This window comes from Buteo buteo, chromosome Z (assembly GCF_964188355.1).
Source record: "Buteo buteo chromosome Z, bButBut1.hap1.1, whole genome shotgun sequence".
Lineage (NCBI taxonomy): Eukaryota > Metazoa > Chordata > Aves > Accipitriformes > Accipitridae > Buteo > Buteo buteo.
In genome coordinates, this window is record NC_134204.1 from 2,003,385 (window position 1) to 2,029,430 (window position 26,046).

General features: G+C 42.2%; 1 protein-coding gene across 1 annotated transcript in view; it reads right to left on the reverse strand.

Annotated features, from left to right (window-relative positions):
• Positions 1 to 26,046, reverse strand: part of DCC (DCC netrin 1 receptor) — a 571,119-nt gene that overhangs the window by 88,091 nt on the left and 456,982 nt on the right. The window contains exons 13-14 of the mRNA XM_075020576.1: positions 5,453 to 5,594; positions 2,737 to 2,847 (exon numbers count right to left, since the gene is read on the reverse strand). Of these exons, the coding sequence (XP_074876677.1) occupies positions 2,737 to 2,847; positions 5,453 to 5,594 (253 nt within the window). The remainder of the gene's footprint in view (positions 1 to 2,736; positions 2,848 to 5,452; positions 5,595 to 26,046) is intronic.

Genomic DNA, 26,046 nt, shown 5'->3' on the forward strand with positions numbered 1-26,046 from the left:
GTGCCAAATGAGTTCTTCATCCCAAGTCCCAAATGAGCCAAATTTACAGTCCCTCTCTTAACGGCACCAAGAGTTTCTCGCTTTCCTCTCAGGTGAGGAAATCTGTGGGTACTTGTAAGGAAATGCCGCGCTCAGACCCACGAGCTGTGGATGTCAGCCAGCCCCACAGACCAGCGGCTGGCACGCAGGAGGAGAGCTCCTCGGTAGATGTGCCCATGAAACCAGATTTCTTGGTGCTGCATTTCTTATGCTCTTCCCTTACGGATGGTTAGGTTCGCAGAAAATGGAAGCTGAAGTCCTGTGTCCGCAGCTTGCCGTGACTTCTCCTCCTGGGATGCCACGTCCACTCACACGTGCCTCCGAGTCCTTCGCTGTGTTTCTACGTGATGGCTTGAGCACCTACGTCTTCCATCCTGGCAATACTGCACTTAGTGCTACTTAAAGGTCCCTAATTCTACTGTCAAGCTTGAAAAATGCTTTACATTTGGGTCACTTTAGCAATTCTCTTAGACATTCAAAGATGTATGTTTTACAAAGTCAGGCTACTTTTTACTCATCCCATTTTGTTCACATATTTCCCCCTTCACTTTTCAGTATAAATTACAATATAATAGCAGTGCAGCTTGTCATGCTCTTAGAGCACTAATTTAAAGCTGAAGCTAAACTATATCACTATCTAATATGTATAACAGCTTCCATCTGTTCAATGCAGTAATCAGAAACCAAGCATCCTAAACCCATTTTCCTGGAGGATACCTTTGCTGAGTTGATCAGAGATTCTCTTGCATCCTTGCTCAAGCTATTTAAAACAGACCCTTTGGGGAAAGCACTGCTTTCAATTTCTATTTTTTTTCTTTTTAAAGCACAAAATTTGAGGCTTAAAATAAATATTTAAAACCTTCCCAGCTGTCAGTAAAGGCATTCGAGCTTTCTAGGGAACCTTGAAGAAGCAGCAATGTTTAGATTTCTAATCACTTTAAAAAAAGACAGTAATTAAAATGACTATCCATTGGGAGTTGATGCCGTTCGCCAGGATACTGTTCGTCTTTGTGCTCCTGATGCCAACCAAGCTTCCAGAGAAAGGAAGAGAAACTGCATTAGCCAGAGCAGCAGAGAGGGAATTGCAGTTACCAGCCTGTGCTCCAGCCCTTCCCTGGTTAGCTGACACTTGCAGGACTCTGCGTAACTACAGTAATAAGTAGATTCTTCCCCAGGGTTCGTCGGATCATTTGTACCTAGTACGCAACACGGTGCATTCCCAGCATCAGGCTGCTGTGGCTTCACGAGGATAATTCATCACTACTGCAAATGCAAACGCATGTAAATACAACACATGAACAAGATGGCTTTGCTTGAATTTATCGGCATGCACCCACTTCCATCGCATGTCTCCTGTGATTACTCGATTAACGTCTTTGCATGCACACTTGTATTTGGGCACAAAAACTTCAAAGGAATGCCGTGTGTACTAAATGCAAATCAAAAGGAAAATTTGCTCACATGTGTTACTTTCTTTTTGCATACCGCGGTGTGTTCAGAATTTATCTTTTACTCTCGCCAGCGAAAAGTCAGCTGTTTACACCTTAACAACATCACTTCTCAAATTGCTGTCTAGCCAAAGCATAATTAGAAAGATATCATCATGCACCGCGGCATGTTGTGATCCGTTGGTATAGTTACACCGTGTCTAGCAGCATCACCTCTTCTTTCAAACCTTGATGAGAAACCACAGGTAGTGGTTCTCCCATTTTGCGTGCCATGCACTGCAGTCACTCCCAGTCTGCTGGAAAATTGCATTTGAACATAGGGAAAGGCAGAAATTCTTCAATTTGCAAGGCTTGATTTTGAAATCATAAGGAAATCTGGCCAGTCAAAAGAAAGGCAACATCAGTACTATGGTGCATTTAAATTGATTATTTATTTATTCTTTCATCCAGTTTGCCTTTGATCCTTTTTAGGTGACTTATTTTGTTTTAAAAATCATAGCAATTTTCATCAGTTTCCTTTTATTTTCTATTCATCTCCTTTCTACTATGTATTTGCTTCTTATGGATTGTCTGTAGTTTTGCCGTGACTTCCATCTGTCAGATTCTTTGTTCCATTTGATTTGCAGTCTGTTTAATTTTTTTAGGTAGACTTTTTCATTACTCTCCTTTTATTCCTTTACTACTTCAAATATTCCAGTCATTTTATCTAACCCTTTCATTTCAGTGTTTTTCTTCCCTTTTGTGTCAGCATCTGCACTGATTTATACAGCCCACAGTTTTCAGGTATCTGCATCCCATCATCTTTCACTAATTATTCAGGTCTGTTGCCAACCTGCATTTCTAACATCTGCAAATAAAGGCTGGGAAACAGGATTTGACCTATTTGAATATTTGCTTAGTGAACTGTTAGGATTGTTGGCATCATTTCCATTGTTTCTTTGATTGATTACATTTATCATTTATGAAGTTACAGATTCACTGCACCGTATTATGGCAAACGGCCATGATGCTCAGGAGCTAAATTCTGTCACAGAATTGTTTTAACAAAGGTTTCTGACTCCTTGGTCCTGGTGACGACAGAGAAATGCAACCCAAGGCATACGGGACCCAAGAGAATAAGAAATCATCTGTTGGTGGGTGTTCAGAGCCCAGGCATCTCACCCCAACCTCGGCTTGGGTGACAACTGCAGTGACACCCCTCGGCTAGAAGGCTTTAGGAGACAACAGCTTTTAAAAGAGATGCATTTACCATCGAGATCATTCTCGGGTGTTTCCGCCGTGTACCAGTCCGAGGGGGGGCCTGTCCCATTCACTGTCATGGCAGCCACCTGGAAACTGTACTGGCTTCCTTTCTCAAGTCCTGTTTGAAAAAAAAAAAAAAAGCAAACAAAAATCATACAGAAAGAAGAAAAACAAATTAATGAAAATAGCAGAGTTTGCAATAGACTTTGCATAAAATGAAATCTCTAGTAATAGTCCACTGGATGTGCCATATATAAGGAAATACATAGAAATACATATATATGTATATATACAAAATACATATCCAAATACGTAGAAGCGTGTTCCCCCAGCACACCGCAGCCCCACGCAGTGTCTCACTGCCCAGTTTACAGACTGTGCTATACGGCCCACGTACGTGGGGATGTCGTATGGGCAGCACCCTCCGAGGAATGCCTGGGCAGGGGTGTAGCGGAACGGCTCCAGGGGGGAGGTCGTTAGACACGCGGGAAAAGAGACTTTTGACCAAAAGAAAAGGCTTCAAAAATTGACTGAGGGCTGCACCGGCCCAGGACTAGTTTGGGTCGTAATTCCCATCGGTTGCACTCATACATACAAAATTAATAGAAGTCCAAATAGTAGAAAAATGAAGATTTGTTTTACATAACTAATCTCTTAATTGCACACTTCACAAAAACAGCTCACTGCTTTTAACACGCAGGGTACTGCAGGTACACTCTCCTTATGGATAAAATGTGCAGGCTAGGAACTAGGTTAGCAAGTGACGAGTGTTTTGCTTTCCGGTGCTCCTGATTAACTTCAGAGCACACAGTTCAGGCAAAAAATATAAAGTCTTACCAATATTATGAAATAAGCACGAATTCAGAAATAGACGTTTTCCTCTGTGGCTAAAGCCATCAGAAAACAATTACTGCGGCGTTCCTGAATGTGCCACAGGACTTCCAAGTCCCTGAGGTGGGGATATAGGTTTATCTTTTTGCTCACTCTATACTGACCACAAAGCACAGGAAAAAAATGTTTCATTTAATTGCAAACATTCTCTGGAGAAGAACACTCATAATTAAAAAGAGCAGTTTAACATTTAGCTGACATGGAAGGCTACTCTAAAATTGATAGCAGCTATTTAAAAACCTGCACTGTAACTCTAAACTCCTTTGCTATTGCAGATGTTCTTATTATCCCGTAAAGCACCTGCCTACCAACTAGGATTGCAGCAAAGATGTGAAGTGCCTACATGTTAATATTTAAAACGTCCATTTAGAAGAGCCACGCAGCTCGGTCTCCAGCAATCACAAAATATGCATGCAGCGGGTAATAACGAGATCTGGATATTTTTCTTAATTGCTTTCTAAACCAAGTATTCCCAAGCTCCGTAAAACAAAGCACTTCCCTTCGGGCTGCACGGAGCAGGCAGGAGGGCTGGGGCTGCCTGCAGCCCGCGGTCCCACCAGGACTCCCACAGCTCTTCAAGCCCGGAATAATTCATGTGAACAAAAGTTCGCTCAGGACGTGGGGATGTACCGCAACAGAGGTTAACCTGCTCTGCTCCCACGCGGCAGACCGAGGCTTTCGCCTCCCGCAGCCTTTCCCCCTCGCCGAGGGCGCGATCCACGGGGATGGGATCCGTGGGGATGGGATCCGCGGGGACGGTGGCAGCGGAGCTACGGAGGTACGTGCCTTTGCTCTGGGACTTGGACTGCATCGCCATGTTTTTCTCTCTAAGCTGTCACAGCAGCAGCCACTCCAACATCTGAGCAGCTTTCATCGTTATTTCTACTTTATCTGCCAGAAAATAGATCCTTCCCAACTTGCCTAACGTGCTATCGCTCCCCAGAAAGTACTCGTTTGTTGTGCAGCCATCAGTTATGTAGCCTTCACAAGAGGTCCCATGGGGACTTCTTTCAAAAGCCTAGGTTAGATGACCAAGTTGAGATTTCAGTATTTAAAGTTTTCCTCATAAAAATGTTCTACTTTTGCTGTTATTTAATTTTGAAAGAAAATACCGCTTTTCCTTCCAAAACAGAAAAATGATACTGTTTATTCTGAAATATATAATTCAAAATTACTTCTGATTCTCACAGATTTACATGTGGAAGTAAACATAAAGCAGGTCATTTGAGGTGAAATCACGGTTATACTGAATTCAGTGGCAAAGGTGCCACTGACTTCGTCAAAGTTTAATTTTCTCCCTTGATGCTTTGCTGCTTTCTCAGTTATGTCTTGGGCACAATGCAAGAACCCAGGTGAAATTCATTTTCACCCACTAGAATTCACTGTAACCCTTACAATACTCATCTGGCTACTTTCATTCGTTGCAATTATAGTTTTTCTATGATCTACTGTTGCAATTTTTATTCTGTGAGGAGATATTTTCCACTGAAAATCTTGGAAAAGAAACTAGAGAAATCGATTATTTTTGCACCCATGAGAAAATAGGAGATGTTGACTGAGTGCTCTAAAAAACCATCCAAGTCTTAAGATATTGGACACAAGAAATGGGGCTTCAAATTCATTAATGATAAAATCCAGGAGACAAACATATGATAAAAGCATTAAGGAAAAGATTGGTTTAAAAGAAACACCATAAAGACTGTCTTCATACAACACAATAAATGCTACCTGCCAGCAAAGAAATCAATGTTCCCTTGAAGTGAAAGTATATTTTATTCCCAAAGCATTTAATTCATCAAAACCTTGCAAGGCTGTACCATGTGAACACTGACCTGTGAACAAGTACCAGAGGTTGTTTGGCTCCAGTGTTTCAATCTCACCCCTGCGGGTAGTCTTTCTATGTCGGATTTTATAGCCCGTAATAAATCCATTTTGAGTACCTGGTGGTGGAGGCAACCAGCTAACTTTGATGCTCTGTAAAAGAAGAGATATTATTGTTGATTTTTTTTTTCAAAGAAACGACAGAAATAAAGCACATAAAATGAATTTAAAAAAAGGAAAAAAGAAAAAAAGGCTATGTTTTTCTAATAACAACATGTATTCAACTAAGTTGTTACTTTGAGAACAAAACCATATCAAATCTAAAAAGATTCACATTGGGATAAAGAAAACCGTGCATTCTCTAGCAGTGGATGGCTATATAGACAATGAATTTATATAGAAAATTTTCTCCCTTTTCAGGAAGTTTTCATTTCAACAGGCTACTAGAATACCTACGGTATTAGAAACATCAGCTCTGGGGTTGAGTAGACACTGCAACTCATTTCGCTTTTCAGCCCAAAGTGCCAAAGTCACCTCTTTCTGACCACAGGATACAAATATCAACCTGAGCAGCCCTAACAATTCTGTGCCGTTTTAATTCCACGGACATTCACAGAGACATTATATTGATATAATGAGGGTGCAGTAAAGAGAGTCAAACCTCTTGGGAATAAACTTATTGCCGATCCCAACGCGTAAGAGAATTTTTGTTGAGCCATTCGTCAGAGTCAGCAGCAACGCAATTAACCAAGACCAATCACTTTTTCTAAATACTGCTTGTCTCACCTAGATTGTGTGAGGGATTTTAGCTCAGCCTAATAGCCCAAACTGAAACTCTCCCTTCCTGATGCGTCCCGACACAGCCCTACCCGGCCAGACACCCATCTCTGCCACCTCTCTCCTTGGAGAAAGGTCTGAAGGAATTTTGTCACCGCAATACAGAAGCCAGTCCACGTCCTTGGCCACTCCTGCCACCTTCTCTTGTACTTTTTCTTCCTCCCCGTCTTTGGCGGAGGGTGCACGGCAGGTTTGCGCAGCGCTGCAGCGATCGTTTTCTTTTCAACCCTGTTCGTTTTCCAATAACCCCCAACGCTCAGCGGTGCTTTTACCGCCGCAGACCATTGTGTTTCCAGACTTCTAACAGCAAGATCTCCTTCCCGAGCAGCAGCAGCTAGTTCAGCGCACAGCAGCGGGTACGCATGTGTTCCTTGCGTTGCTTTATATTTAACCACACGGAATTTCATTTGCTCTTTTACCTCCCACTCGCTCAGCGTTCTAAGGATTTTTAGCAATCAGCTTTCACTTTTGCTACGCTAAATTGTTAACCCTTGTTTCCTCACTCTCCATCCTGTGCACTAGCTGGCGCGGACTCCGGCGCGCATCACTGGGCAGCTCCACCGCCAGCGGTCCTCAGCTGAGACAAGCCAACACCTCTCTCCGTCCTTTGTTTGGTTGCTTATCACAAAGGGATCTTTTTCTTTACGCTGCAGCAACTGCATTTCTTCAGGAGGCTTTTGTGAGGGATCTTATCAAAAGGCTTTAGGAAACCCAAGCCAATGATATCAACTGGATCTCCTTGCCCAGGTGCTCAATGATTCCTTCAAAGGCCTTTAATAGGCACGTGAAGCAGGACTTCCCTCCACAAAAGCTGTATTGATCCCTCTTCGTCATATCATGTTCATCCATATGTCTATTCATTCTGTTCTTTATTACAGTTTCTATCAATTTGTCCAGGAGAAACCACCAGATTTACTGGGCTGGACTGATAAGAGAGCTGATATCGTACATTAACATTTCTTTGCTAAAACAATCTGGGTACCAGCTGTTCCTTACAAGTCTCCAATCCTTCTAGTATTTTCACTCAGCCCAATACAAGGTATTAAGGGTTTCTCATGGAGCAAGGCCTCACGATTGCACAATTCTATCTATACTATCTCTTGCAGCACTGTATTGCAAATTTTTAGACAAAGAAAAAAGTCAACCACATCACAGTGGATAGTTTTTGACCAAACACAATTTATTACCATTATTGAGTTGCTTAGTCCCTGCATAAATATGTTATAGCACATATCAAATTAATTATTGCAATAGAAAAATCAATTTTGCACATATACTGCCCAGTGATTTATTGTTACAATCAATTATACATTTCAAAATCAATACTTCAGGTTTTCATTGCTGAGTGAAATAATGCCGAGTTTTTAGCAGTAGGGCAGAACAAACTCCATTTTTCAAACCAGAGAGCAATTGTTTTAAAAACAGATTTGGTCACTTTGCATATTGAAATTGCCTACATATAAAATGTTTATGGAAGAATGCAAACACCCAGAGAGCAGCTTTAAAACATATTTCTGTTGACAGCTCTGAGGACGTCTACAGGTAACTCATTGTTCGACACCGGCGCACTCCCAACTCTTCCGATTTCTGCACAACACTGAGCCACGCTCCCATCGTGGAGACCTCAGCACCTCTGGGTATTCCAGCCCAGCTACAAGGAGAAGACACTTTGACTGCCCCATTGCCCAGGTAAAGAAGAAAGCAGAGGATTTGGATATTTTCTCAGAGGAGCGTAAGGAAGAACAACTCCAGCTTTCCCCTCCCCTTCCAAGAGCAACAAGAAAAATGCTTCTGAAATCCCAGCTGCCCCCATCCAGGGGAAAAAAAAATAAATATATGGAGAAAAAACAACAAAGGGAGGGAGGGACAGGAATGCTTTCAGGTACCTGTCACACAGCTCATGCAGGTAGATGCTTACAGGAATGATTTCTGGATTGAAAAATCCCACCAGAAGGGACAAATGACACCGGTCTCTCAGTTTGGAAAGTGCAGTAACACAAACTTTTACCCAAAGGTGCCACTTAGAGAAAATTTAGAACTGAATCAGCTGATAGAAACCACAAGTGAATTTTGAAAGAAATCCCATAATTTGGAAGACCTTCTAATGACCCAGACTTTTGAATGGATCTTTGGGTGGTCCACCATCACTTCCAAACCACAGGCTCCATTTTGTCAATTTATTTCAAACAAAAAAGATTGCTGAGCTACACGTGAGCTAAACCAGCTCAGGCCCCAAGACAATCTGTTGCCCTCCAGGAGAGGCAGCACTAGTGTTGGTTCTGCTCCTTCAGAGGAAGGGCTCTCCAAGCCAGCATTCACCCACACAAAGAAAAGAGTTTCTGGCAAACAGAACAAGACTCAAGCAACGGATCTGCCACTGGGGTGGTTCAACCCCTCGATGGGGCCAGTCAGCAACCATTTAACAGGCCTATAGATGTGAGATTTATACACGCGTGGTTTTTAGGGATATAAGGAACTATTGCAGCCATACTACTTCTAGCCTGAACTTGACACCAGTTTGATTTAAAAAAGACAAACAAGAGTTCCTTGGAGCACTTGGAGCTCCAACACCTGCGAGCACTGCACAGTTTTTATGAGACCCCAAATATCCCTTCCTCTGTCTTGAAGTCAACGCTGACTGCATCTCCCCGCACAGCAGGGCTCACAGAGGCAATGGGTTTGATCTAACGCTCAAGGTAGAATAAATAAGATCTTCCTTATGATCAGAGGAAAAAGCTGCTTCTTTACAGATCCACCTAAAGCTGTCACTGTAACGGTAACAGTTCACTTTCACCTCAACCTGGTCTCCATGGACACCGCAACGATGCTTTTTATCAATAGTACTTAACATGTGACCCTTTGCACCAGGAAAATCAATGACTAAGGTTCTGACGGGCTTCTTGTCCTTTCTTCTGCTTAAGAGAGAACAGTAATGACTAGTGCTCTAATCCTTCACGCTCTATCCGAAAGGTAACCAACTGAAAGAAAGTATTTCCTTTCTGTTATACCAGCATTCCTAAGGAAACCATAAAACGAAGCCAGCTTCAAGAGGATTTTAAGAACCTGTTAGTCCTGGTTGGAACGCAACGTGAAAAAGTACTGTAAAAGGTTACTGGCCTTTTTTGTATCTTAAATACTCCTACTGGTGTTGTTTAGCTTTTATTAGTAATAGCAATGGGCACTGAAGATACCTGAGGTCTGTCAAATGCTGTAGCGACACACGTTAAATATTCTTAAGAACAGCAATAAATAAAAAAATAAACCAACACTACAGCACCTCTGAAGTATCAGTGGTTTCAATACACCCAGACAACAAGCGTTCCCCACTTAAGGTTGCAAGCTGAAATAGGACTATAGGCTTGAACAAATTAAAATTTGAAAACTAGCATAAATAAGCTGGACCTGTCAGAAGCAAGGCTTATAGCCAAAACCACAATATACTGCCCGAGATGCAGCTGCAAATAATTACAAGCCCCCAGGACGCTGAATAGAAAGTTTCATGACCGGTTTGACTCATCTTTCATCCTTAAAAACCCTGCCTTGGGACCTGGGTACATAAGTCAGACTGGTCACCACTGAACACAATGATACATCCCCCAGAAGGGCTCCTAAAGATCTGCTAGGAGCATTCAGAAGTTGTCCTGTGCCTCTGAGAACGAGCCTTTCTGTGCTTGCCAAAATTCATGTCTAACTGTGGCTTTTGTGACTGCTATTAATCTTGGCCTCAATAATCTCCTCTGGGTGAAGTGTGCATTCAGAGGCATTCAGGCTCTGGTTTTGCTAACAATTAAATCAAAACTACCTGAACAGCTCATGGAAAACATGTATTATCTTCCAAATCAGGTACCTTTTGAAAAACAGGCAGGACTCAAGAAGGGACTTAAAAAAGACAGTATTTTAAAAATATGTCTAACCCTCAGGTGTACTTTAAAGGAGGCTAGTGCTTGAGAAAATGTGAAAATCAATGTGTCATTTGTGCAATAAGATGCGCTAAGCTGACATAACTGCAAAATAATAGTTTACACCATGAAATTAAGCATGCCAATGTGAAGTAAAGGGTACTGTATTGGGGTTTTTGCTATGTGTAAGTTCTTTCCTGAAAGAGAAGACGAATTCCAAGGAAATACTTATTCTATACTATGCATGTGGCACAGAAGCTTATTACCCTAGCGCTGTAAGCCGTGCTGGTGCATTCCTTCTCCCTGCGAACTCGGGAAGGCTCGCCAGCCCTCGGCGTAAGCGTGAGGAGCCGGGCAGCGAAGCGACCCTTGGCTGTGCCAGGAACTCTTCCCCAGCTGAGACAGGGAGATCTGCTGTGCGTCTCAAGGACTCCTGCTGCCCGGCGGAGGGAGGCGGGGGACGGGAGGAGAGAGAGCCACTTCTCAGAACAACCTGCAGCCAGTTCTCTCTCCTAACGACCTGCAGACCTTGTTAGTACAGTCCTCCCCCGACAGGCTGGGAGCAGCCCCTCTCTGTGTTTGGAGTTCTTCTCCAACAGCCTGGGGATTTTCCAGCACAGCTGGCATCCCCGCAGTGTGTCGATGGCAAAAGTCCATCACCTCCCGAACCTACAAGCAGCGGTGCTACGGGAGGCCCTTGGAGCTCTCCCGGACCGCAGCGGGATGGGACCAGCATCTCCCTCTGAGCGGGACGCCTCTCGGAGCTCCCAAACTCTCCTGTTTGTTTGGGAAAATTGGAGGTCTGTCGCCGAAAGCTGACATGACCAGGGCTGGTTCTCTCTGCTCCTTGAGGCTCGACCCTTCGCCCCTTGAGACAAATGCCAAAGCATTTGAATTGAGTATTTTCACTGAACTCAAGGGGAATTTTTAACAGGCAAACCTCTTTTTCTCTCTGTTTTACTCTCTTATATGTCTTCTCTTAGTGCCTTTATGCACATGTGTGTACTAACCTGAATAGTCTATAGTAAGCAAGTTATAGCAAGTGTATTATAAGATGTAAGTTATTACTTTCAAATTCTTACTTAAATTACTGTTGTGATTCTTATTCAGCCATGAATGAATCTCAGGCTACTATTGCTCTCATAATCCCATTAGATATAAACCGTTGCCCAAGTCTGGGACTAGGAGTCGATCCAGCCGCACCTAGACTCCGACAGGAGTTTAGAAAGCAAGGGGGTCTTCTCTGAACCTCGTGACTCAACGGGAGGGTCTCCCTTACCCTTTTTACATTCTCAATCTCTGTACAAATCATGAGCAATCAATTCTAACTCAATTTTTTGCTGTTTCTCTTTCATCCTATTGCGTTTTCGGTCTCTGTATACCTAATTTTAGTCTAATTCAAACTTAGTCTTCCTTTGTGGGTTTCATGCATGAATTAGGTAACAGAGTGAACCTTGCCATCAAATTCTGTGAAGTTGTGCTTTTATATAAATTCCTATTAAATCGTTTTTGCTAATACCATTGGAAGTGATTCTTTAAGTGGTCCAAACCACTCCTTCTTGTGACATAAGTAAAAACTATTTAGAAGCCAGACCTATGGAACCTACAGAGATCCTGTATGATGTTTTTTCATTAAATAAGGGTGTCTTATTTTGAAAGGTTTTAAGTCAATATTTTCAATGCTCTGGGAGAACAAATCAAGATCCGTTATTTGTTAATGGTATCTTGACCATCAACAGTTTAACGTGTGTTTGTGTACAACGTGGTTCAGGCTCCCAGCTGTGGACATGTCAGCTTAGACCCATGTGGGACACAGAAGTGCCTTGCAAAAATACAGGAGGCCTAGGGCAAGGAAAGAAAAAGGAGAGCTTTTCACAGTATGTGCTGTGAACGCCCAAAGTCCTGCTGGAAACATCTGAAAGCATCAGTAGTCAAGATGACAGGATTTTTCATGTGCTGACTTGCAAGTGTAGGAGCAGAAGGGGTCAGGTTTGGATCCATTTTTTCCAATCGGTTCTGCTCTTTTATGACCCTCGCTGAATCACCTTCCAGTAACGTGATTCTTGGACTTGGGTCCCATGCCTTTGGGCACAGCCCTGGACTTTATTTCCCGTTTTATTTCCTGGGCTTGCAGTAGGACTAAAGCTGTAGTCACCGGATGGGCTCTTTTCTCAAGCATCCAAACCTGTTACGGTACGTGTATGAGTGAGAGAGGAAGGTGGTTAACGCAAAAGCTGAATTTCTCCCAGCCTCTCCTGCTGCCCTCGGACCCCCTCCCCTCCCACCGCCCCGCAGGCAAGGGGCTCTCCTTCTACAACCGACATGTAAGCTGCAAATTAATTTACAAATACATGTGGAGCCTGTTGGCAGTTGCCTTGGATACGAGCAATTTTAAAGTCCCCAAGCATGGTGTTTCATAAAACCACTTTTTTCGCCCCAAGAGAAGATAAGAAGAAGAAAAAACTGGGAGGATTGTTAAGGTATGAAGACCTTTTCAGCCAGTATTATCTCCTCAGGGTATTTCTCTTCTAAGCTACGTCTCCAAACGGCTCTTATATTAAAATTGCATGATCAAATACTTAAACCATTTGATCACCACAGTCTTAAAAAAAAAAAAAAAAAAAGAAAGCAATAGTAATGATATACTGGGGAAAAAAACTTAAGGATAAAAAATGCCTCTGGGTGTCTTCGCTGACTTGAAAAGAAGATGAAACATAACCAAATACAAGGCTTAGAAGAGTCAGGAACCTCAGGCAAATACTTGGTTATGGTGGCAAAGGAACAAAACAAACAGAAAATAGTGAGGTTTGAAAACAAATAATGAAAAAAGTAATAATTTCCTCTCTCTCTGCAAATGTAGAAACTTCTAAGGCACAACTGCTTCCAAAACTTTGTTCTATATATTTAAAAAAGACTTTGGAAATAATCATGGACAGTGCAACTAAGTGCTTTTTAGCTGGATGACATATGGACATTTCAAAATAGTTTGCTTAGACCAACATTTAAAACAAAATTGGAGGAGATTCCTCTGAACTAAGTTTAGACATTTAATGCATCTGGGTCTTTTTATAGTTGTTGGTAAGAAAAAGGAATGTCCAAAGAAAATCACCTCCAGTGCCTGCCCTTAGAATTGCCCATTTTCCACCTGACTGCATGGGACAGCTGGTCTAGCCACAGATATCTGACTTTTACAAGTCAAAGTTAGGACAGGTGAATCTTGCCTTCAGTTTCTCATTTTATTAAGTGGAAAAAAAGTCATTGCTTACTGGGTTTTTTAGGCATTTTTAGATTTTTTAGGGCATTTTTAGACATTTCATTACACAACTAAAACTAACTTGTACTCATTTTGTAAGTACATTTGAAAACGATACCTTCTGAAGTAACTAAGACACACCATTAACTTGAAAAGATTTTTTTTTAAAAGGACATCATATTCATGAAGATTTTCAAAGCTCTGACATCTCCTTCGGAGTTGGGCTAGAAAGTTCTCATTAAGAAAATCAACCCCTGTAGTAGGAAAACCCATCTACAAAATATTTCCATAGCTGTAGCGATATATTTCTTTTCATTTTAACTCTTCCTTCTGCCAATGACAGAATTACTCACAATGAATGGTTGCTCTCAGCTCTTCCTCCCTCTGCTGAGGATGCTCTGGGTTTGAGTGACCAGGGCACACGGAGTCGGGAACCCCTGGAATGCCGCCCGGCGAATGGACATGGATGCTGCTGGCAGCATCCCGGCCAGGCAGGAGTCCTTTCCCTGCCCGAGGGCTGCCGCGTTGCCTCTACGGCACGCAACGTTGCCTCTACGGCATTTGCCAACATCAGACGTACCGAGGCAGCAAACCCACCTGCAGAGAGCTGCCTGTCAACATGCAAACAAACTCCTTCAAGTCATTCAACAGCTGGCAAAACCATTTCTGATCCACAGTACGATTTTGATTCGTATCGGGCAAGGAAAGGTTGAATTTCACCTCCTTCCTTTGCAACACCTGCTAAATATTGGAAGCTTCTAAAGGGCTTCAGTCAACTGTAAGAAAACGAACTGGAACTTTGCAGGCCCAGGGATCAAAGCAACTATCAATACTTCAATCAAGTTTTCAATTACAAACGCATTTAATTGATTAGCACTTAGCAGCACCTGTAGTTGGCTATCACTTTAATTACTGATTATACCAATACTGATTACTTAAACGATACCTGCCTGAGAGCCTCGTGATTAAGAGTTTATAAAGCAAAGGGCACAATAATTTCAAAATAATTAGGCTATTAATATTCAGATTAAAATAAAATCGAAAGAATATTAAAAAAAAAATCTTGCATTTCAAATGTTAATGCACGCGCCCTTATTATGCTGTGCTTGTATCAGGAGCTGCCCAGAGATCCCTCAAAGGCAGCGAACTCCCTCTTTCTCTGGAGGAAGGTGTTAGCTGCCCATCAGCACAACCGACCCAACACCATCACTGCCGCAAACAACAAAAGGAGGAAATGAAAAAAGCACAATGAAATAACGCATCCCTAAACTTGTTTATTAAATATTTACGCTCCCGCAGCAGTAAAGGAGGTTCCTCCTGTTATACCACATGCAACGCAGAGATGCACGCTGCATTTGGAGACTGACGGCGTTCCTGCATCCATCACCTGAGTGCCAGAGCCTGTCCTAGCTTCGATGGCAATTCCCTGTACGATTTTTTTATAAAGCCACTGACACTTTCCTTTTGGCAAATTACACATTTTCATAACAACACTACTGAAATACTAACTGCGACAGAGGTTTGCGAGTCTCAACATGCGTGAAGGTTCCCGTGGTAAGGTAACACAGGAGCGCAAAGCATACCGGCTTCTCATGATGTACCGTTAACCTGGAGAGCATCCCTTTGGGCCTCTTATGGAAAAAGCATAAAGAGAGTTTCCCAGCAGAAATGCTCAGATTTAAAGGCCTAATTCGGACGCTATTTTGGGTATAGAGGTTAGTTAGTGAGTTTCGGAAAAGAAAGGAACCATCTGGTGCTATTCAGTGTGCAGCGTGCGCTGGAACAGCTCCCCGAGCCCAACTGCGGGCATTGAGAGAGGGCTGGGAAAGGATTTGGACAGGATCACAAGCAAACAGCTAAAACAAGGTAAATTCCACAAACGAGTATAAAGCTTTTGTTGAATTGCTCAAAGATGGAAGATGAGTATGAATAATCCTATTAAAAAGACCAGGGAAACAAGACATCAGAAGATGCAGGGACAATTAACCAGGCTGTAGATCTTAAAAATAAACACTTCTGCCCCTGTACATTTTCAGGTTAGGCTAGGACATGTCCCATCCTGCTTCTCAGGACCGCAGAGCATTGCAGAGCAGTATCCAAGGGAAGGAAAGCCCCCTCTCAAGAAATGCAGATAGCAGCTATGGGGACAGACACTGCTGCCTCTCTGTGTAAAACTCAGTTTCTTCTGTTTCTTTTCTTTCTGTAACAAAAAGCACACCCTGTGCAATACCTTCTTAAGTTTTGCTGACAAAACTTTATTTCTTTGACAACAGCTCCGAATTGCATGCATTTTCTGTGCCCTACTCAAAATTGGCCCTCTGAAGTACTTCTAAGCTTTGTTACATCCATTTATTCACAGAAGCGTGTTACTTTTCCTTTTGATTATAGGAATATATCTCCTATCACTAAGTTTGGGGCTGAATGCTAATAAAATGTGGGTTTGTAAAACTGTATTTTAATGATCACATACCGGTGAAGTTTAGGACTATGAGAAGACCTGAAATATGAATGTGCACTGACCTTGTCTCCAATTAAGTCCCTGGGAGAAGTTCAAATGAAATGAGAAGGGAAGGTTCTGGCCCTGTTCTTAAGTTAGTTATCAAAGAAGTGGCTGGGTCCTGGTGACTGTAAAGCTTAATTGAAAACAAAAATGGAACATGAAGACCCACAGGTAGACTTTCAAATTTAAACAAATACTCATCAAAACTAATTTGTGATTCTCTACTCTCACCTCTTGCGTGCCGTGAGTACACACTGCCTTCAGACTGTATATACGTACTTCTGTGGCAGCTACAAAAAACCCTTTAACTTCCTTGCTTATTCAGTATAACGCATCCAGAACTTGCGTCTTACAGGACGGCAACTCCCCCGATGTCCCAGGCAGGTACCGGTGGAAGGCTCAAATGCAGCCTCAAAATAAGGGGTTTCTCACACATATGGCTAGGTTATCTAAACGGACACAGAGGCACTTCTCATGGCTCACACCTCTGATGAAAAAGTAAAATTTGGCATTTCATGAGAAATTAAGGTGCTCTGCCATTTTCCCCTGGGTTAATCTGTCCCAGAGACCAAGGGCAATCCCACTCCAGGGCCCCATTCCTCAGCCTATGTTTATTATATTAGCATTTTAAAACCTGCCCACTGCTTAGTTCCTCCCCATTTTGTAACCCAAGGCTGATCTTATTCATTAATTCTATTTGAACATTATCTGCGCTTCTGCTTTTGGCTTTCCAAGTCTCTAAAACACTGGCAGAAATATAAGGGTAGTCCAGGTATCACACGTTGCCTTAAATAACTCTAGCTCCAGCCAGCTGTGAAAATACATAATCTTCAATAATTATTTCTGGTTTTATCTCTACGTTTTTTTGTTTAATTATGTTCTTCTTTAAAATTTGAAGTGCTGGAGGTCCCTGAAATTATCATGGGACCCAGATACCAAATTCATCTGGGAAAGGTAAATGACTAGAAGTCACTAGACAACCAAACACATTATATCGATTTTTAGGATTAATGACAAGGGTCATTCAGGATAGGCCTTTAAATTTTGTACCCATTGGCATCTGTTTAATTAAAGACTTTTCATTCCCTACAGACACTCAATAACATTAAGCGAGGCTCCAGAAAAATCTCAGACATAAAAATGTATTTTCTATTTTCTAGCTCTTCTAACAAGCACTTTTGCTTTAGGGACCTGCAGCTAGGCTTTTTGAATCAGCATCAGAGCAGCTGTGGGACACTTTCGGTATAATTTTTCTCCGCCCCCAAATCAGCCTGAATTTGCAGAATTCAATGGGATTTGCCTAATTTTCTGCACTCCCAGAAACTACACCAGTCAGTGATAAGCTTAAGGCAAATCTATGAGGCTTGAAAGTCTTGTCCTGAAGACCTCCTATGAGATGTATTTATAATTGGTACCTTAGTTGATATACAGACCTGCAGAAGGATATTCTTCTACAGTGAAGGACACTGGATCTAGTCCAGCCTCAACTATTGTTTACTACTGGAGCTGAAAAGTTCAACTTTGTTATAAATCTGCTGCTGGACATTCAAGGTTGGGTTCATCCCAATTAATTTACGTATATAGCTGAAGCATCCCAGTACTTGGTCAGAGAAGGATGTATCATCTATCTGAACCACCCTTCGGGAGCTGCCTGCCACCTTATCACTAAACCAAGCAGCACTTAGGGTGCTGCACTTCAGATGGCTAAATTAAGTGCCTAAGTTCAGGAGGAATGATCAGTCACGTACTCTGTTAATCTGGATTGCATCTGAGCCGTGTTGGAAGAGAAGTTAATATCAAAATGACAACGGAAAGCAGCAGCAATGTCACTGAAGTACAGAATGGTGTAAGTTGGAAGGGACCTCTGGGGGTCATCTACTCCAACGCCCAAGTATTTGTTTCACACTTGTTCAGAGACAACCCATAGTGGTCAACATTTCCAAAAGCAACCTGCACTGCTGACATTTCCCCGTGTTTCACAGGGACCCGGCTGACTCGGTGTCCTGCTGCGGATTTTCTAGGGGATGCTTCCCAAAATGAGACACCTCAGCCCACACTGTGCTTTAAAGAGTGCCAGTCCTCATTAGCAGCCTCGTTATCTTGAATTAAGAGTATAAACATGATTATTTAGTTCGGTTTTCTGGTAGCAATGCAGCCCTCCCATCCAGCAGCTCCTGTCCTTAGGCTCAGCACCGTATGTGCCAGGCAACACTGCACCCTCCAGCCCTCCCAAAGGAAGAGACTGAGCCTTTTAACCATTATTTTAGCCACTATTTCCTTGGAAGCAGAGCCCAGATTCGTAGCTTCACAGGCCAGAAGGGATCTTTGCGACCATCCCCTGCCTGGTGTAGCAGAGTCTGTAAGACTCCTCTGGATTAATTCTTGTCTGAACGGGATAAAGGAGAAATCTGGTCTTGCCTGACCTTGGGAGAGGGAACAGATCTGTTCAGTTAAACACACAAAAATGGCTCATGTTGGTAGATTTTGGAAGTTTTGTTGTATTTTCAAGGAAGAGATAGACTTGCACAATGTCGCCAGAATGAACGACTGGCCAAACTTTGATTACAGCCCTGCTGCCCAGTGCCGCTACATTTAAAAAGTTATTTTCCTTTCAGAAGATTTAATGTCATAATGTTACCAATAAAGGAAGGCACAATAGAGTTGTCAAGAAAAATGAGAAATAATCCCAGCTACAGTCCTGAACAAAGCCCTCCGAAGTAAAGCGTGCAGTGATCTAAATAGCCTAGCAGTCGGTTGTTATTCTTTGACTAGGTAATAAATACAGCAACCTTTACAAATGGATTTTAGAAAATAACCTGTTACATTAACAATGGGGTGGATTCCCACCTGATGATCACAATTAACTACCCCAGTCAGGAATATCACCGAAAAGAAATGTCTCAGAATAGCAGAGGTAGCATTTCTGGCACTTTCGACCCTTAGGGCTACCTCCCATTCAAAGAAAAAGTTGCAGTGTAAGAATTTATAAAGACAGTGATCTATCTGAGTCCTGCTTGCTCTCATTATCATGGGCACAATGTTTAGGCCCTCGAGGGAGAACAACTGTCAAAATCCTAAAAAATTCAAAGTTTTCAGAATTCACCAAGTAACTTTATAGTGCTGTGCACAACATACTGGTTCACTAAGTAAATTAAGCAACTGGTTTCAAAGCAAGTACATTTTATTACACCAGACTGCCATAACATCCTCCCTTCACAGGAGGAGATGCTGGAAGAAGCTGCTCTATGCCTTTACTCATGTCATTTAAGAGCTTAGGGCTGGGCGGTGGAAAGCCATCGCAGCGGTGGGACTGGAGCCTGCCTCCACCAGCCTTCACTGGAGTTTGTCCGAATGGAGCACAGGATCAAGCGCCTTCCAGCAAAATATATACAAATACAGAGAAATGGTGCATGGCGAGTCCTATTCAGCTGCTTTCATCTCTACTCAGCAAAGCATTGCTCCATAAACACTACCATCGTATCTCATCCTATATGATTTTCCTCTTAGGAAAGACATAGGACCAGCGCCTGCATATCCTGACCTCTGGCAGTGTTACTAAAAGGCAAAGAAGCAGATATTGCAGTCATGATAAATAAAGATCACATTTGATGTTAGTGTCTTCTTTTGAGTAAAGATGATTGTTGGGGTTTTTTTGTTTCCTTTACCATATCATTTTATTTGCAAGTGGCACATCATTACTTGGGTACCATCCAGTAGATAAAGAGGGAAATTTTCACTTCGCAACACCATATCATATTGCTAATTTGCCTTAACTTTACAAGAAGAAGAAAGCAACCATTAAAAAATCGGAAACCTTTGTCACACACTGCTTGTGGAAAAAAAATTTCGAAGATTTTCCAGTTTGAGTAAATTACACCAGAGGCCAACTCTTAGAAATTCCAGGCTGCCATTACTACGTCAGAAATAAGCATATTGGTCCGGTTTTTATCTGATGGGAAAACAAGCTATACAGCAAAGATAAACAGTCAAAATAAAGTATTATTCCAAAAATCCTGAAAACTTCACTCAAGAGCACAGCTCAGTCTTGCCATGTGGGTGAAGTCATTCACACCCTACAGATGAACCAACAGAGATGCAGCAAGAGCAGTCAGCAGTTGGGCTTAATATAGGACTTTATAAACACAGATTTCAGGATTTCAGCAGACTTAAAAGCCTCATCAACTGGCAAAACTGTCTCAAGTGCAGAGAGGTCCAAACTGCAAAATCTGTAGCTGTATTTCACCTCCTCGGTGCTCATAAATGCTTGGGCCGGGATCAAACCTTAACTTCACATATGTGAAGGCACAGTGTAATGCAGAATATGTACCAGAATGATAAAGCTTTGCCAAAGGTTGGTAATTCTGGTTAAACAGCTTTATCTCCTATTCACAGCTACTGAACAGTGCTGAGAGCAAATATTGCTAAATCCAACTATGTATTACACCAGCATGCATTTATTTCCTGATGAGAAAAAGTTTGTGAAAATAGCAGGCATTTGATATAATTAATACATATGCACCCAGAAAAACACCGGTGAAAACTAAACCAAATAAACACCAACGCCCTAATAACATCTACCGAGGAGTAGCCTTTGTGTAGGGTCAACACTTTTTCTGCTACTGCATGAGTTTTTCTTTTAAAATACCCATGTCATCCATCAGCACTGTTCATCCAAACCCCGCACTCCTTATCCTTGTGCCTCTGGCATGCCCAAGATGCCAACGTTTGTGCTGGAAACGCTCAGGATTTACATGAGGGTGTGCAGCATATGTCCTGGTCCACAGAAATACTTTTTCTCCTGGTGAATGCTCTATGAACTCTATTTCAATAAATAACTTGGACAAAAGAGGCAAGGTGAAGAGTATTGTTGCGTGTAAATTAAGTCCTTATTGAAGGAGAAAATAAAAAGGCAGCAGAGAAAGAACACTGGAGACTAAGCATTCACAGAAAAGATCAGAAGTAAATATATTAAAGTGTACACAGAAATATAGGAAACAGTTTAATAAATCAATACAAAGGATGTGAGCAGATTTGGAGATATTTAGTTAGCCAAACAGCATTTAATACACAGTTCAGAAGGGACTTACTGAATCAAAGTGCTTCAACTGTTGCTGCAGATGATGATGGAGTCTCCTTGCTCCAGGTGAGGCAGGAGATACCCAGCATCGTTTGCCTTCACTATTCAAACATAGTAACATAGTATTGATCTCTTTATTTAGTAGATTTTATGATTCCTGCAAACTGCTACAGCTTCAGAAAAGTGGTTCTATGTAAGTATCAGATTTTATGTACCGCATTTTTCTTCACCATCTAAAGAACAACCGTGGCTAATAAACACTACACAGCACTCCGCTTCACATCTCTTGAACCAAAGTTCCCTAAAACCAAGAAGACTTTTTTCTCTTTTAGTTTCAACAGGTGCTGGATTGGGCCCATAAACTGCATAATTAGGCACACAATCAGTATCATTTATTCTTCCATCAAATCCTATACTTGTGTATAGAAGTAATCATCTGCATCTCAAAGATCACTTAAAAGGCAGGTGACAAACCTGTTCCTTACAAGTTTTATTAGACAATCTATTCAGTGGAGACTACTCAGAGGAATGCTTCTCAAATAGATACTGTTAGGACAACTTCAGCCCCAATGAACGGAAAAAAATATATATAAACTAATTCTTTCCTACCGCCACCTAGTTTAAAAACAAACAAAACAAAACACCAAAATAATCTGAAGAGCACTGGAGAATGCTACTAGACCATAAATAGAAATTTTAATCACATGCTTTCTCAATTCTCTGTGAAAGATAACATTAAGCTTGTGAAAAGAGTTAATTCTGCATTAAAAGGGCGCTCTGGGAGTTAAGGCTACTTTCAAAATTGTGAAGCAAAGCTAATTCTGGCATGAATGATTCCATAAATATCATGTAATTTAAGCCCAGAAATAGGCTGGTTTATAATTGTTTTATTCTCTAGAGACTGTTTTGTGGATTTTAAAGATGGGAGGACATATACTTTTGGCTTTAGTAGATCTGTGGGATCCAAACTTTGATTTTAGGGAGCCAATTTTGGTCTTAGTTCTTTGCTTCCAATCCGTCCGTTCCCCCCCCCATCTTATTAGGCAAGGCTATTTTTATAACATAAAAAAAATCTTTTATGGCTTCCCTTTTCATTGGTTCTGCAACATAAATTAACAAGAAACATTATTCCCACTGCTATATACACATTACCAACAAGGAATAAGAAAAACAGCAACAGAAAAGCAAAAAAACCCTTAGGTTATATATAATTAAGACAAAAAGTCGTAAAAGTCATTAAATGGAAAAAGAAGGAAACCTCAGGTCCTGATTTTCATTTAGACCGAGAAATCTTCCAACCATTCTGGCTGCGCAAAAACACCTCAAGGAGGCAAAAGTAAATTTACAACTCTTTTCAGGTACTATCATCCTTCCAGAATGGCATAAGCAGGCGTTGCATAAATAGAAACCAGATAATAAATCTAGTGGAAACGGTTTTATTTTATTTTCCAAATCTTTGGCAGTCTTATAGGACCCTCCAGCAAGTCAGGCTGAGTCAGCGCTACAAGGAAAAGCTCTGTGATGCAGGAGGTGCTGGGATGCCCTTGCTCCCACCCTGTGGGTGCTGGGTGCGGGACCCCCACGCTGCTGGGCACCCCAAAATGGGGACAGGCCACCCCCTCTCCCATCCTTGTGCCAGAAGCAAGGGGCTTTCCGGCCCAGGGGTTTTATTAGCGCTTTGCAAGGTTTAAAACTTTACGAGACACCCATGCTGGTTTGGGGGGATGCAAGGATGAACTCCAGCCAGTGTATTCAGATTTACAGACCGTGACGGATGCACTCGACCCTCTTAATCAAACCAGCAGTGGTTTGGTACCAGTTCCAAAGGAGGTGAAGGCCTGAGCTGTAGCCGGGCCAAAAACTCTTCTAGGAAACCCGCAAAGGAGCGGAGTGACCCAGAGAGCACCGACGCCTACGAGCTTGGATCACCCACCACGCGATTAACACATGAAAAATGGGTGGGTTTTCCACGACTCGTTTATCAAGGAATAAAGTTGTGTGTACAAGGAGTCTCACACGTACCTCTCCCATTGTATGCAACTTGACTACGAGCCAACCACTTTATCCCATAAATACGACAGCCTAAGCGAGCCTCCTTTGAGCTCCCCCTGCTAGGCAGCGTGGTAAGGAGTTTAGAAAGCAAGGGGGTCCACTCTGAACCTTGTGACTCAACAGGAGATTTTCCTTACTCTTTGTATTAATTCTGTTAGACATAAACCATTGTCCAAGTCTGAGACTAAGTTTGGATCTAGCTGCCCCTAAGCTCCATCAGGAGTTCAGAAAGCAAGGGGGTCCACTCTGAACATCGTGACTCAACGGGAGGGTCTCCCTTACCCTTTTGCATGTCCGATGTCTGTGTAAATCATTCTAAATCAATTCTAACTCAATTTTCCTTTGTATGTTTCCTCCATGTAGTAAGTAATAGAGCGAACCTTGCCATCAAACTTTGTTAAGTCACACTTTCACAACATCATATTAAAATCACTCTTGCTAATACCTTCGATGGTGGTTCTTTAAGCGATCTAAATGACTCTTTCTGTGACACAGACCCACTGAAAAAAACCCAAACAAAACCCCAAAACATATTCCATGTCTGTCAAGATGGCCAAAAACATATCAAAAAGTCTGCCCTACAGTTCTTGACTGGCCTCAAGATCCAGGCCAAATTTCATAACTATTCACTAGAAGCGTAATGCCTTGCCTTCATTTCATTAAATGTCATTTCGCTGCTGAACCAAGTGAAGTATGATGACCCCAGCGGGCCCTGCCAGTAAAAGGAGACGCCGGCAGCATCTTGAGGCTGCATGGGGCAAGGGGACAGTCCCAGCGGTGCTGGGGTCCCAGTCTGCTCCCCACGCGGGCACCACACCAGCGGATCAGAGAGACAGGGGTTGCAGGAGGGATGGAGCTACGAAAGAATAAATGAGATGATGGGTCTCATCTCACTTTGACTGGTCATCACAAACAGCAAAACCCCAACGCTTGAGTCAGGACACGTGAAGGGAAGATGTCTTAACAGCGGTATCAACAGTCGCGCTACTACCAGATGTTTTCTCCATCTGGGAGATAATTCCATTATCTTAACATTGCAACCACAGAGACAAAGCCGTAAATGTTTTAGGCACCTAAAATGGAATTTCAGACAAAGTAAGTGAAAATGTCAGTCGACTCTGAGGTCGGGCTCGGGAACCCCAGCACCCGCAACATCCTATCACCTCCACCGACGCCGAGCTGAACCCCAAAGCACAGCAGCAAACCCTCCTCTGCCCACGTCCCAGCCCCCCGGGCTTTGGGGGAGGCATTGCTGCACCCCGGGAACCCGCCGAGGGGAACAGATCCCAGCTCCGTTTCATCTGTGTCCGACAAAATCTTCTGGCTCTGTTTTGCTGACTGTTTTCATTCCATTTCTGGAGCTAGCTTTGCAGTCACACCAGAGCCATTGCTTCTTACTGGATATGGCCCCAAATCAATAAGAGAAGCGGTAATATTTTTTTCCTTCCAACATCCCCTCCCAGCTGAAGCCTGTCCTGCAGATGACATTTCTGCTGAGACCAACTCTGCATTAATGGAGTCTATTCTTTTATATTTTGTCTCAAAAACTGCATTTCTAGTGGAAATTACTTGAAGAACAGTCCATAAAGGGTAATTGCCCTATTTTTCCAAAGGTGATCCACACAGCCTGCTCATTCATCCTCATTTCACCGGGATCCTAAGACCAGAGAAATGTTCGGCTTTCTTTTTGCTGCTATATGATGTCAGCTAATGCTGCTGTTAGGATCCCTGAGAATGTCATTTTAAAGTCTCAGTGATAACGCAGGAAGAACGGTGCATCCTAAATTAAAGTGACTGCCCAGGTTTCCTCAGCACCGACGCTCCTTTTTGCTATTCAGGTGACAGAAGCAGTACCCAGACATGAACGTTGCTGCATTTTACAGAAAGCAAGGGGGAAGTTTTGTAAGTGAAAATCCTGAAGGACAGACGAAGAGAATGAGTGCGATCAAGTTTGATAAGAAGGGACAAGAAACCAGCTGATCCCCATAACTGGAGGCACATAAGGTATTATTACGCCAACAATTATATTTCTTTCTAGTTATACAAAAAAGATGTAAGCTGATATTTTTGTTTAAAAAATCAAATAAATGCTGCTAGGGAAACATTAAATCTGAACAGATAAGATCTTATGGAATAAGGAAAGGCAAAAATTAAGTTCCTGAGAGTAATCACAAAGCCTTACTACTCTGCAGCGCAAATGCTTTTTTCCCAGCTAATTTATTTATTCCTCAAATGCTTCTTTTAAAGTGTACATTATATGCTGTTTAGCCAAGCTAACTGAAGTCTTAAACACACTTCTCTTTCCCCCTCTGTGACTTTGACTGCGCATGTTTAACAATGAAATCATACAGTTTTTGGCACCTATTGTTTTTACTTTTAATAAGAAAGTTTTGTGTTGGTTTTTTTCTTTTTTAAGTTCTGGTTTAGCATGTGTGTATAATGAGACAGTGACAAATGCAGGGAAAATTTAAATAATTTTTAGTATTTACCCTGGCTCCTTTAAAAACTTTATGTTCCATAACGTATGGGGAAACAGACACCTTATCCTTATGATCTGACTGGCTGCTAGAAGAGATGCGATGGGAAGGGAAGAAAAGACCTCAGTGTTTACAGCTGCAGAACAATCATACTCAAATATGCCATATTAATGAATATGGCTCAATCTCTCTCTAAATCATCCTTGAACAGGAGGATAAAACTGAAAGAAATCAGGGACAAGCCCCATCTGCCCTGAGGACTGCAGGGACTTGATAAAAAATGAAAAAAATTAAAATATTCAAAGTGAAATGTTGTCCAAAATAGTCCAAACGAAGTCTTTTACAGGACAGCAAAACCAACAGTCACTAACATCATGGGATAACAGATTTTCTCCCACACCTGCGATTTCATTCCTGTTCCTGGCACTCTGGAGCTTCTTCAGAAGACACTCGGGCCCGTTACATTGCCCTGTAAACTCTAAAAACGAAGAGTTTTCCCTGGATAATTCT